The sequence below is a fragment of the Rhinolophus hipposideros genome (assembly GCF_964194185.1).
Source record: "Rhinolophus hipposideros genome assembly, chromosome: 19".
NCBI lineage: Eukaryota > Metazoa > Chordata > Mammalia > Chiroptera > Rhinolophidae > Rhinolophus > Rhinolophus hipposideros.
In genome coordinates this window covers 24,119,372-24,132,570 of record NC_138065.1, presented here as the reverse complement: position 1 = coordinate 24,132,570, position 13,199 = coordinate 24,119,372, and the positions used below count along the sequence as shown (strand labels likewise).

Sequence of the window (13,199 nt, the reverse complement as noted above, 5' to 3'; positions counted from 1 at the left end):
TCTTTTGTGGTTCCAAACAAATCTGATGATTTTTTGTTCTATTTCTTTAAAAAATGCCATTGGGATTTTGATGGGGATTGCATTAAATCTGTATATGGCTTTGGGTAATATGGCCATTTTAACTATGTTGATTATTCCAATCCATGAGCATGGAATGTCTTTCCATTTCTTTGTGTCTTCTTCAATTTCTTTCAAAAATGTCTTATAGTTTTCAGCATATAAATCCTTCACATCCTTGGTTAAGTTTATTCCTAGGTATTTTATTCTTTTTGCTGCAATTGCAAAAGGAATTGTTTTTTCTATCTCTTTTTCTGAGATTTCATTGTTGGTATATAGGAAATCAATGGACTTTTGTGCGTTGATTTTGTAGCCAGCAACTTTACTGTATTCATTGATTGTTTCTAATAGCTTTTTGGTGGAGTCTTTAGGGTTTTCTATATATAGCATCATGTCATCTGCAAAGAGTGACAATTTAACTTCTTCATTCCCAATTTGGATGCCTTTTATTTCTTTCTCTTTCCTGATAGCTCTGGCGAGGACTTCCAACACTATGTTGAAAAGCAGAGGTGATAGGGGACAACCTTGTTGTGTTCCTGAATGTAGAGCAAAGGGCTTCAGCTTTTCACCATTAATTATGAGATTAGCTGAGGGCTTGTCGTATATGGCCTTTATTATGTTGAGGTATTTTCCTTCTATACCAATTTTAGTAAGTGTTTTAATCATAAATGGATGTTGTATCTTATCAAATGCTTTTTCTGCATCAATTGATAGAATCATATGATTTTTGTCCTTTATTTTGTTTATGTGATGTATCACATTGATGGATTTGCGGATGTTGAACCATCCTTGTGCCCCGGGGATGAACCCCACTTGGTCATGATGAATAATCTTTTTAATGCGTTGTTGTTTTCGATTTGCTAGAACTTTGTTTAGGATTTTAGCATCTGTATTCATCAGAGATATTGGTCTGTAGTTTTCTTTTTTTGTGTTGTCCTTACCAGGTTTTGGTATCAGGGTAATGTTGGCCTCATAAAATGAGTTAGGGAGTACTGACTCTTCTTCAATTTTTTGGAAGAGTTTGAGCAGGATTGGTATTAGATCCTCTTTGAAGGTTTGGTAGAATTCGTTAGTGAAGCCGTCTGGTCCAGGACTTGATTTTGGGAAGGTTTTTGATGACTGATTCAATTTTGTTACTGGTGATCGGCCTGTTTAGATTTTCCAGTTCTTCATGATTCAGCCTTGGAAGGCCATATGTTTCTAAGAACTTGTCCATTTCTTCTAAGTTATTAAATTTGGTGGCATATAGTCCTTCATAGTATTCTTGGATAAACCTTTGTATTTCTGTGGTGTCCGTGATAACTTCCCCCTTTTCATTTTTAATTTTGTTAATTAGTGTCTTCTCTCTTCTTATCTTAGTGAGTCTAGCCAAGGGTTTGTCGATTTTGTTAATCTTTTCAAAGAATCAGCTGTTTGTCACATTAATTTTTTCTATTGTCTGTTTGTTCTCTATTTCATTTAGTTCTGCTCTGATTTTTGTTATTTCCTTTCTTCTGCTGACCTTGGGTTTCGCTTGTTCTTCTTTTTCTAGTTCTTTAAGGTGTAACATGAGGTTATTTATGTGCGATTTTTCTTGTTTCTTGAGATAGGCCTGTCATGAACTAAATTTCCCTCTTAAAACTGCTTTCGTGGCATCCCAAAAATTTTGGTAGGATGTATTTTCATTGTCATTTGTTTCTATGTATGTTTTGAGCTCTCCTCTAATTTCTTCTTTGACCCAGTCGTTCTTTAAAAGTATGCTGTTTAATCTCCATGTATTTGTGTTTTTTCCTGCTTTCTTTTTGCAGTTGATATCCAATTTCAAAGCTTTGTGATCAGAGAATATGCTTGGTATGATTTCAATCTTCTTAAATTTGCTGAGGCTGCTTTTATGCCCCAATATATGGTCTATCCTTGAGAATGTTCCATGTACACTAGAAAAGAATGTATAGTCTGATGTTTTAGGATGAAGTGCTCTATATATGTCAATTATGTCCATTTCATCTAATGTGTCATTTAGGGCTGCTATTTCGTTATTTATTTTCTGTTTGGATGATCTATCCATAGCTGTCAATGATGTATTTAAGTCCCCTAGTATAATTGTGTTTTGGTCAATTTCTCCCTTTAGTTCTGTTAGTAGTTGCTTGGTATATTTCGGTGCTCCCTGATTGGGGGCATAAATATTGATGACTGTTATGTCTTCTTGTTGTATAGTCCCCTTTAGCATTATGAAATGTCCATCTTTGTCTCTTGTTATCTTTTTCACCCTGAAGTCTGTTTCATTGGAAATCATTATGGCTACACCTGATTTTCTCTGGGTACCATTTGCTTGGAGTGTCCATTTCCACCCTTTCACTTTGAGTCTATGCTTGTCCTTGTAGCTGAGATGTGTCTCTTGTAGGCAGCATATGGTTGGGTTTAGTTTTTTGATGCAATCTGCTATTCTGTGTCTCTTTATTGGTGAGTTCAGTCCATTTACATTTAGGGTGATTATTGATATGTGAGGATTTCCTGTCATTCTATCTTTAGTTTTCTGGTAAGGCTGTGTCTCCATTGTTTCTTTGCCTTTTTCTTGTTGTCTATTATTTCTGTGTGGCGGTATTCTATGATGTTTCCCTCTGTTTCTTCTTTTATTACAGTATATATTTCAGTTCTGGATGATTTTTGAGTGGTTACCCTTAAGTTTATGTAAAAGAAAGTTTGATATTTAGAGTATTCCAGTTTTTACAGTACACTTACTTTCTCTATTCCCATATTCCAGTTCAGGCCTTTACGCTTCCCCTTTTTATGTCTCGGTGGCCACAAGTTGTCCCTGTTGATGGTGGTCTAATAGCCTCCTTTAGTATTTCTTGTAGTGCAGGTCGTGTATTAGAAAATTCCCTCAGCTTCTGGATGTCTGGAAAGGTCTTTATTCCTCCTTCATATCTAAAGGAGATCTTTGCTGGATATATTATTCTTGGCTCATAATTTCTCTCTTTCAATAATTTGAATATTTGGTTCCATTCCCTCCTAGCTTGTAGAGTTTCTGCTGAAAAATATGATGATAATATAATGGGCTTTCCTTTGTCTTCTTTTCCCTGGCTGCTGAGGATTCTTTCTTTGTCACTGATTTTAGACAGCTTGAATACAATGTGCCTTGGTGAAGGCCTGTTGGGATTCAGGTAATTAGGTGTTCTATTTGCTTCTTGGATTCGAGGATCCAGTTCTTTCCACAAGTTTGGGAAGTTTTCATTAACAATTTGTTTGAATATATTCTCTGTTCCCTTCCCTCTTTCTTCTCCTACTGGTATGACCATTATTCTTATATTGCTCTTTCTGATGGAGTCAGAAAGTTCTTGTTCTTTCATTTCTTTTAAGTCTCAAGTCTCTTTTTTCTTCCATCTGTGTAAATTCCAGGTTCCTATCTTCGATGTCACTGATTCTTTCCTCCATCTGGTCAACTCTACTACCTAAGCTGGATATTTTATTGTTAATTTCTTCTTTTGAATTCTTAATCGCCAGAAATTCTATTTGGTTCTTTTTCAAAATTTCAATCTCTTTTGTAAAATGCTCATGGTGTTCTTTGATTGTGTTTCTGAGTTCATTAAACTGCCTTTCTGCAATTAAAATAGCAGCTTATATTCTTTATTTTGGTTTCTGGTTGTGCTTTATGTGGAAGGATTAATATATATCTTTAGGTAATTCCCTTAATATTTTGAAATGTTGTATACTATATTTGTATGTGTGCCATTTTGAGGTAATTAGGTGTTCTATTTGCTTCTTGGATTTGAGGATCCAGTTCTTTCCACAAGTTTGGGAAGTTCTCATCGACGATTTGTTTGAATATATTCTCTGTTCCCTTCTCTCTTTCTTCTCTTTCTGGTATGCCCATTATTCTCATATTGCTCCTTCTGACGGAGTCAGAAAGTTCTTGTAGAGTTCTTTCATTTCTTTTAAGTCTCAAGTCTCTTTCTTCTTCCATCTGTGTAAATTCCAGGTTCCTATCTTCGATGTCACTGATTCTTTCCTCCACCTGGTCAACTCTACTACCTAAGCTGGATATTTTATTGTTAATTTCTTCCATTGAGTTCTTAATCTCCAGAAATTCTATTTGGTTCTTTTTCAAAATTTAATCTCTTTTGTAAAATGCTTATGGTGTTCTTTGATTGTGTTTCTGAGTTCATTAAACTGCCTTCTGTGTTTTCTTGCATCTCGTTCAGTTTTTTCAGAATTGCAATCTTGAATTCTCTGTCATTTAAATCACATATTTCCATATCTCTAAGTTCCTTTTCTGGAGACTTTTCACTTTCTTTCTGAGCTATCTTGTTGCCTTGGTTATTCATGGCAATCACTGATTTACTATTTCTCTTCCTAGACATCTACAGGAGTGGCTTCTGCAACAGGTTGATAGATATGCGAAGAGCTTTTGAAGTTCCAAAGCTCTTTCTGTACCAGATTCAGAGCCTGTTTGTTTCAGCAGTTCTGTTTACTCCTGCAGGGATCCGCCCATATAGGTGGGGCCAGGGGCGGGGTGAGTTGTGAGAGGTGGCCCAGAGCAATGGTGGCGACCACCACCACAGCCAGTCCTGCTTCCACAGCTCCCTCCCCTTTGCCGGAACTAGTTGAGCTGCGAATCTGTGTCTGCGGTCCACAGTTCTCGGAGCAGCAAATATTCTGTCCTTTGATCTGACACTGCTACTTTATCGCTTCTAGTACCGGGCAGGTGGGGGCGGGGCGAGCTCTGGGAGGGTAGGGAGGGGCGGCTCCTTCTGTGCCTAAGGCTTCCGTTCTCCACTCGGCAGTGAGGGCTTAAACCACCGATTTCAGCCCTCTATCCTCTGTCTTTGCTTCGAGATCTGCCGTGAGCGAGCGTTGGGTTCAGGTGTTTTGTATGCTGCCCCTTCAGCCCTGTGGGCCGTAAGCGGAGCCCTAGCAGTCCAAGTCTTTCCCTTTCCGCAGCTGCGGACGATCCGGGATGCAGTGAGCACCGAGCATTGAGCTAGGTCTGTGTCCTGTGCTGGCGCGGCTCCGTCTACGCACTTCTCCTCTCCCTCCTCCCCAACTCGCGCGATTCACCCACCTGGAGGTGAATTCAGTAGTGGGCCTCTTCGTCTTGTCTGTCTGCTGTTCAGGGAGTACTTTGTGGAGTTATTGTTGTCCGATTTGCTGTAAATTCCAGGGGTGCGCTACAGAGGCTCACCTCACGCCGCCATTTTTACCCCTTCTCCTCTCTGTCTTTAATCTTTGCCATTTTATTATGTGTCTTGGTATGAACCTGTCTGGCTTCATCTTGTTTGGGCTCTCTGTGCTTCCTGGGCTTGTATGTCTATTTCCTTCACCAGGTTAGGGAAGTTTTCCGTCATTATTTCTTCAAGTAGGTTCTTGTTTTGTTGCTTCCTTTCTTCTACTTCTGGTACTCTTACGATGTGAATGTTATGCTTGATGTTGTTGCAGAAGCTCCTTAAGCTATCTTTTTTAAAATTCTATTTTATTTTTATTCCTCCGATTTTCATTTTCTCCTACCTTGTCTTCTAAATCGCTGATTTGATCCTCTGCTTCATCTGATCTGCTATTGATTCCTTCTAGTGTATTCTTAATCTTAGTTATTGTATTCTTTACTCCTGACTGGCCTTTTATATGGTTTCTATTGTCTTTTTTTATGCTTACTATCTCTGTTGAAGTTCTTACTAAGTTCTTTAAGTATTCTTATAGCCAGTGTTTTAAACTCTGTCCCTGGTAGGTTGGTTGGCTCCATTTCATTCAGTTTTTTTTCTGGAGGTTTTGCCTGTTTTTTTTTTTTGTTTTTTTTTTTGTTTTTTAAGACATGTTTCTTTGTTTCCTAATTCTGGCTGCCTGTTCGTGTTTGCTTCTATATATTAGGTAGGTCTCCTTTGTCTCTCAGTCTTCCCTGGGTGGTCTTATGTAGTAGGTGTCCTATGTGGTCCAGTGGTGCAGTTTCCGTGATCACCTATGCGTGTTTTCTGGGAGTGTCCCTTGTGTGTGTTTTCTTGTTGTAACTGAGCTTTGATTGCTTTTGGTGTATCAGTGTGTGGGATTGACTGCCAGGCTGACTGAGTGAGGATTGGCTATGCCCACAGTGTATGAACTGTTCTGTGGGGCTGACCCCTCAGAAGGGGATACATCCCAGTGGGCTCTCATGCCTGTTGCAACCGCCCTTTGGGTGTGCCACATATAAGACTAACCAGGTAGTGCTCTAATGTGGTCTGAAGCTGGCCTCTGGGTATGTTGTTTTTGGTGTTTTATGGGAGGGGCTCCCATGCAGGCCAATTTCAGCCTTGCCTGTGACCAGCCCTAGACTACCTGGTAGGACCTACAAAGCTATATGTAGTTGGTTACTGCCTGTGCTGGACCTGGGGACATCTGGGGATGGCCTTGCTTTGAATTGAGGCTGGCTGCCATCAGTATTGGGCCTGGGGCAGCTTAGCAAAATGCCTAGGGACCCCTAGGCCTATTGCAATCTACCAGCTTCCCATAAGTTTCAGCTGTTGAAAGAGCATCCTTAGGTGTGTGGGCTGAGCCTGTTGACCCTCTGTTGAAAGTGTCTCCGGTGGTGCAATACTACCTAGGTGAGGTAGGTTCCCAGGGAGTCACGAGGCATGGCCAGTTGTTTTTACAATTAATGCAACTTCAGTTCTTGTGCCGGTGCTGGGCCTGTGACTACTTTGCAAAATGCCCTGAGAACACTGCAGCCAACCACCGCTCACCTTGTTCCCACAGATTGCCGAGAGCTTCCCAAGAGAGGCTGTAGTACAAGTTCTGGTTGACTGCCCACTACCAAAAGTTTTCCAGGCTGCTGTAGGCTGTCAACTACTGTAAAAGGCTTCCATAACTTGTGTGGTAAAGCCAGCTGCAAAGGAGCTGAGAGTGCCACCAGCAATGCACCTCGAGCAGGGCATCTCCAAGGCGGTGTGCACATGTGGATTTTACCAGACTAAAGTGGTCTCAGGTTTGTGGGAGGGTTCAATATAGAAAAGATGGTGCCCTTCTATAGGCTACATCTGAGGCAGGCTCCACACAGGGACAAAGGCAGCTGTCCCTCCTGCCCTCGCCCTGAGCTACACAACTCAGTCTTTCTCTGTATGTCTCTGGTGCCTCTTTTGCCACCCCTTCACTGGAGCCAAGGTGAGTGTTTGCAAGCGAGTAAGTGTGTATGCAGGCTTTTTAAGAGGATGCCTCAGTTTCCAGCCACCTTTGGTCTCACTGGGTTGGATAGAGTCCTTGTTGATTTTCACTGCCAGATGTTGTGGGAACTCCTCTTCCTGGCACAGGACCCCTGGACTGGTGAGCCAAGTGTGGGGCTGGGATCCGTCCCTCTTCAGGGGGCACCTTTACCACCAATGTGTCCCCCCTGGTGTTCAACCATTATTTGTGGGTTTGGGGTCAGCCCATTTCATGTCTCTGCCCATCCTACAAGTCTCAATGTGGCCTCTTTGTATCCTTAGTTATAGTGGTTCTGTTCAGCTGTTCTTCACATGATTCTTGAGGTTGGCCATTCTATAACTTAGTAGTAATTTTGATGTGATCCTGGGAGGCAGCAGGCATAACATTTACCGAATCCGCCATCTTAAACCTTCCATCTAGAATCTCAGATTTCCTTCATTTTTACCTAATGTCTTTTTTTTCTGTTTCAGGATTCCATCCAGACACTACATTACATTTAGTTGTCATATTTCTTTAGATTCCTTTTGGTTGTGACAATTTCTCAGACTTTCATTATTTTTGGTGATTGTCAGTTTTGAGGAGTACTGGTCAGGTGTTTTGTAGAATATTTCTTAATTTGGGTTTGTCTGGTATTTTTCTCATGATTAGACTCAGGTTATGCAGTTTTTGGAGAAAACCACAAAATAGAGTGCTGTTTTCATCACATTATATCAGGACTGCGTGCTGTAAACATGACTTGTCACTGTTGAAGTTTACCTTGTTCATGTGGCTGAGGCACGGTTTGTCAGATTTCTTAATTTTAATTACTCTTTCCAACCCACCTGGCTTCTATACTGAACTCTTTTGGAAGGAAGTTATTATTCATAGCCCCGTCTTGAGGAGTGGGAGTTATGCTTCACCTCTTTGAGGGTACAATATCTACACAAACTATTTGCAGTTATTCTGGAGAGGATATTTGTCTCTTCTCTCATTCATTCATTCTTTCATTCATTCATTTATATTGCTATGCTTTCATGGATATTTATGTTATACTTTGGGTTATAATCCAGTACTGCATTATTTATTTGGTTATTCAGATTGTTACAGTTTTTGCTTTTGGGAGCTCTTTCAGTTGGCTTCTGCATCCCTTTGACATAACTTCATCATTTTGTTTTTTGAGCATTTTCTTGCTTTTTGGCGCTAAAAATTACTCTAAATTAGTATTGTATATTCTCTGTGCCAGCCCTAGAATCTCCCATTTCTCAAGGAGCCCTGGTTTCTTTTATTGGAGAATGGTGTTAGAAACTAAGATCTGGGCCCTGGGTTCGCTCAGTGCCCCTGGGAACCATTGTTTCTATGCCTTCCAGCTGACAACTTGGAAATACACTAACTTTTGAATTCACATACATCTAAAATTATTTCTATGTATGTCCTTGGCCTCTTCATATAAATCTTAGGGGGATGTTCACTGAATTTTAAAAACTATGTTAAAATGGTAAATTCTCATAGATGCAGAGTAAATGTGACGTTTCTTTCATTTTTGTCCAGGTGGTTCTTTGAAGCTCTGAAGTATCCCAAATTTTCCAAGGCTAACGTCATCAATGGAATACTCATGACGGTGGTGTTCTTCATTGTGCGGATTTTTTCCATACCTCTTTTCTATGGCTACATTTATTCTGTGTTAGGAACAGAGGCCTACATGAGGCTTGGATTTTTAATCCAGTGTTCCTGGATATCTACTTGTGTTGTTTTGGATGTGATGAATGTCATGTGGATGATCAAAATTACAAAGGGGTGCATCAAAGTCATCTCTCTCATCAGTCAAGAGAAAGCCAAAAACAGTGTTCAGAATGGAAAACTTGACTAAAAGTGGGCTATTGACAAGCATACTTCATTACTACCTGTATTATATCTACTGATAGGATGAATTCTTGGCATGTTCTTGTGTTCCTTTATTAATTATACTTGTTTTCCAGGGTTTCCGTGTCTTCTTTTTTTTTAACATTTAGAAAAGAGAAACTAAAATTTCATCTTTATCCCAAGTTTTCTTTCCCAATTTTCTTCTGCTTTATAAGCATGGATAAAATCTTAAAGGATTAAATTAAAAGTTATAAATATAATGGGGAATCTTTTCAGAAATCTATTAACCTGCATTGGGATTTTTCTCTGTGGAAAGATGACTATGCCAGTTTGGCACACTTGGTTTTATGTTACCAATTTTGCTGAAAGAATCGGAACTACTTTTAAATTTGTAAATAGCTCTCAACATTTTGTTGTACTGTACTTATTTCGTATTATGGCTGTCATTGCCTGTGTAGGGTTTAATTTCTAGATTGTTGAAATGTTCTTAGGCTATTAAAAGTGATGTATTTTGCACTTAGGTGTGCTATTATCTGTTAATGATGAAGCATTTTACTTACTTTGGGCATATTTAATTAGTTCAGTCATGGAAAATACTTTCTGCATTTTTTGATTTTTCAAACATCACTTTAGTATTTCTTTTTTTAGCATTTTATCAAATCATTGCCTTTTTAGCTTACAGTAAGGCTTAAGACAGATCTTATAGAGCTCCTTAATAGATGAATTCCACCTAAAAATGCATTTTATAGATGATTAAGGCTAATAGGAGGAATCAATTAAGAAAAAGCTTTAACATTGCTATCTCTGTTTCCCTTGTAGCTTTTCTATGAAAAATATTTCTATTTGCAAAACGTGCCCTGAGTTCAAAACCCAACATCATCAGTACCAAAGTCTTATATAATATGTATTTATCATACTCCTAAAATAGGTCTCTTGATGAGACCGAAACTACAAAAAAAAAAAGAAATCAGTATTCATATTTTACTCAGAGTTTACACCCATGCTTGCTTAGTCAACGTTTTGAGTGCTTGAATGGCTACAGGGAAAAAACCCAGATAATTTAACTATTCTGGTTACCAATATTATTGTCTTACATGACGATCAATGGTGGTTCTAGCTGTATGCGTGTATGTGTGTGTGTGTGTGTGTGTGTGTGTGTGTGTGTGTTTGCTTTTGCTTTTGCTTTGTTTCTTGTAACCTGAATATAGAATTATATAGTTAGCTATTATTGCATTTACTTGTTTTTCGCAAGTACTTGACTTTAATGATTGTTTTTACCTAAGGAAAACAAAATTAACCGGTGGTGAATACTTGAATTTAATTGAACCCAAACCAAAAGATCCATTCACTTTCTCAGTTTGTATGAGAATGTTTAACTCATTTTCATTGCTCATGTTATGAGGATGAAGAGAGACTGCCCAGATATTTCAAGACTTTTGATTTGATTTGGCTGTCCAATGCAGATAGAGCCCAATTAAGTTTTAGAACATTTAAAGAAGGTAATTGAAATTTCAGTCGATAACCAAATGATAAAATGAGATTGATTGGCTCATATTAGATACACCTATTTTTGAAAGACTTAAAGTAATGTGAAATATTGGTATTTTTTTAAAGCTACTAATATTACATTGATAATTTGTTACTAAATGTAGTGCCTTCCAATTTATAGGCACTTACGCATGTATTAGTTGTTTAGACGGGTATAAAAGCATCTTCTTCTTTTCTTGCTCTAATGCAAGAAAACTCGCTTTTTAAAAGGAAAACATTTATATTAGAAACTATTTTGGAAATTCATTCCTTTAGAAAGAAATAAAACTTGAAATAAATATTTGTGACTGAATACTTCTATAGTTTCTGAACACAGATTTTAAACCCATCGTCAAAATGAAGTTTAGTGAGTTTCCATATAGCAGTTTCAGTTTTTATAGTTGTTATTTCATGCTTAAAACTTCATTTTTACTTTTGTTGACAGCATCTTTCATTAGTATAGCTGCTCACTAAATTAGTATATTTAAAATATCAATGTTTTGAACTAAAGTTTGTTACTCCCTAAGTCAGCAATTCTTATTTTGTGCTGGCTCCATGACAATCCATTCAGCATCCAGATTCAATACCCAAAAGTAGATTCTACATACTAGTATTTCCTCCTACAACAGGCATGAAATGGAAAAGACATTACAAACTGCCATAATACTTTAAGTCAGATCTTTGCAGGAGCTGTATTTTGCTGTTCGATGACTGTATCCACCTCCCCAAGATACAAGTAATTAAAGATGGAACATATCATTTATTAAACAATGAATTTTTCATTTATTAAACGACAACCTTTTGCTAGCCATTTTACATATTAAACATTTTGACTTTATGGATTAATTTAAATGATTCTATTTGGCATTGTGATTTAACAACTCTTAAAATATTTATAGAAAATAAATTGGTACAAATTTTTAAGCAAATCCATTTTTGTAGAAAAAGATTAGTGACAACCTTAACTATAAAGATACTCTTTGAATGTGTAGTAGTCTAGAAAGTAAATATTCTTACAAAATTTTGAAAGTGATTGAAGATCAACTGAAGAGCATGTAATATAGATTTTGCATTAGATATTTTATTCGGGAGAATTTAAAAATTATGAGCTTGAGTTTATAGAATTTGCATTTTCATGTCTAAAATCTTTTTAATGAGTAATGTTTGCATTTATTTAAAACTCAAAATGGAATTACATATGAGTACAAAGAAATTAACTCCTGCTTAAATTGTGTCTTGATACCTTATAGTAAGTTGAAATACCAGTTTTATTCCATTGTTTAATTTTGTTATTTTATATTTTATGGACTAGCCCTGTGTTAAGAAAAATAATAATGTCTTTACCATTCCTAAGAGTGACTGATATACTATGAATGACCCACTACTGTTGTAAAGATCTACTTTTAAAAATTGCCTAGTTTATCGGTGTTATTATCTAATTCTTTTCTAAATTTTAATAATCTATTTGACTCAAATCAAACTTTTGCTAAAGTGTTAGTTTTTAAATTGTACACTTTCTCTGGAGAATGGTTCTTTACTGCTGTGAAGAGCCAGCTTAACTGTTGGTCACACCATTTGTTATCATGTGTTTAGAAATATTCTTCTCATGGAGATATATAGGGAAAGTATGTTGTAATATTCATGTTTGTTCTGTTTCATTTTTAAGGGAAATAAACATGTCCCAAAGACACTATTAAAATAAATGTTTGCACAAGTTTCAGTTTCTAGGTTACTCTTAACTCCAAATATGTAAATTTATGTTTGAATTGGCTTTAAGTGGTTGAGTCTGTGACATGAAACTGAAAAGTCCATGTAATTGTTGACATAATCAGTTATACTTCATAGAAGACTATGTATTTATGTGTTTTGGATTCCATAAGAAGCAAACTCATATAATTTTATCAGAAATGTGGCACAGTGTTTTTTAACAGGTACCAGCACAGTAGTGAGACCCCTCCTACTTGGAGGGGCCTGGGGTGCACACATACCTTTCTAGCCTTAACCACAGCTGGTCGACGACAGACACTAAAACTACTTGAGAGAGAGTCCTGACACGAATTACATGTGGTATGTATGAGAACAATGAAAAGCCAACAGGACGTTGTGTTGGAGGAGACACCATGATTGATTTTCCTTTAAAAGCCATGATGCTCCTTCAATCTAGAAGTTATCCCTCTGAATCCTTCCAACCCTTCCATCTCTTCCTCCTAATACCCTAAACATTTCATCAGCACCTCCCTTCTTTATGCCAACACCTTTCTATGTCAATTTTTGACGCTTCCCCATACCTGTAAGCTTCCCCATCTATTGTGGCAAATTTAAAAGTTTACAAGTAGGTTCTTTCATTGAAAAAAAGCATTGAAGTAAGTTTAAATAGCGATCAAACCATAATTTATTAAGAGGCTTCAGGAAGCCATTTAGCATTTAAAATACTTGTTTACAACATGAAACAAAGCTAATAATGTTATGGTTTTGTTGAGTAACACCTGCAGTATTTCTTTTTTCTTAAACTAGTTTAGCAATAAGAGCTTTATAACATGTTTCAGCTGGGGATTCATTGTAGGTGTATAAGTTATCTAAATGTTTTTCCTTAGACCTCATGACAGGAAAAGGAGGAACTGAGGTGGCTGTGCTGA

The 13,199-nt window shown here is 37.5% G+C and overlaps 1 protein-coding gene across 7 annotated transcripts in view; it reads left to right on the top strand.

Annotated features, from left to right (window-relative positions):
* The window catches only part of LOC308487842 (TLC domain-containing protein 4-like), a 95,210-nt gene extending 82,944 nt beyond the window's left edge, over positions 1–12,266 (top strand). For all 7 annotated transcript variants that reach the window (XM_081026614.1, XM_081026612.1, XM_081026616.1 and 4 more), the window contains exon 7: positions 8,725–12,266. In XM_081026614.1, coding sequence (XP_080882740.1) covers positions 8,725–9,043 — 319 coding nt within the window. In that variant the 3' untranslated portion in view covers positions 9,044–12,266. The remainder of the gene's footprint in view (positions 1–8,724) is intronic.
* Positions 12,267–13,199: the final 933 nt, after the last annotated feature.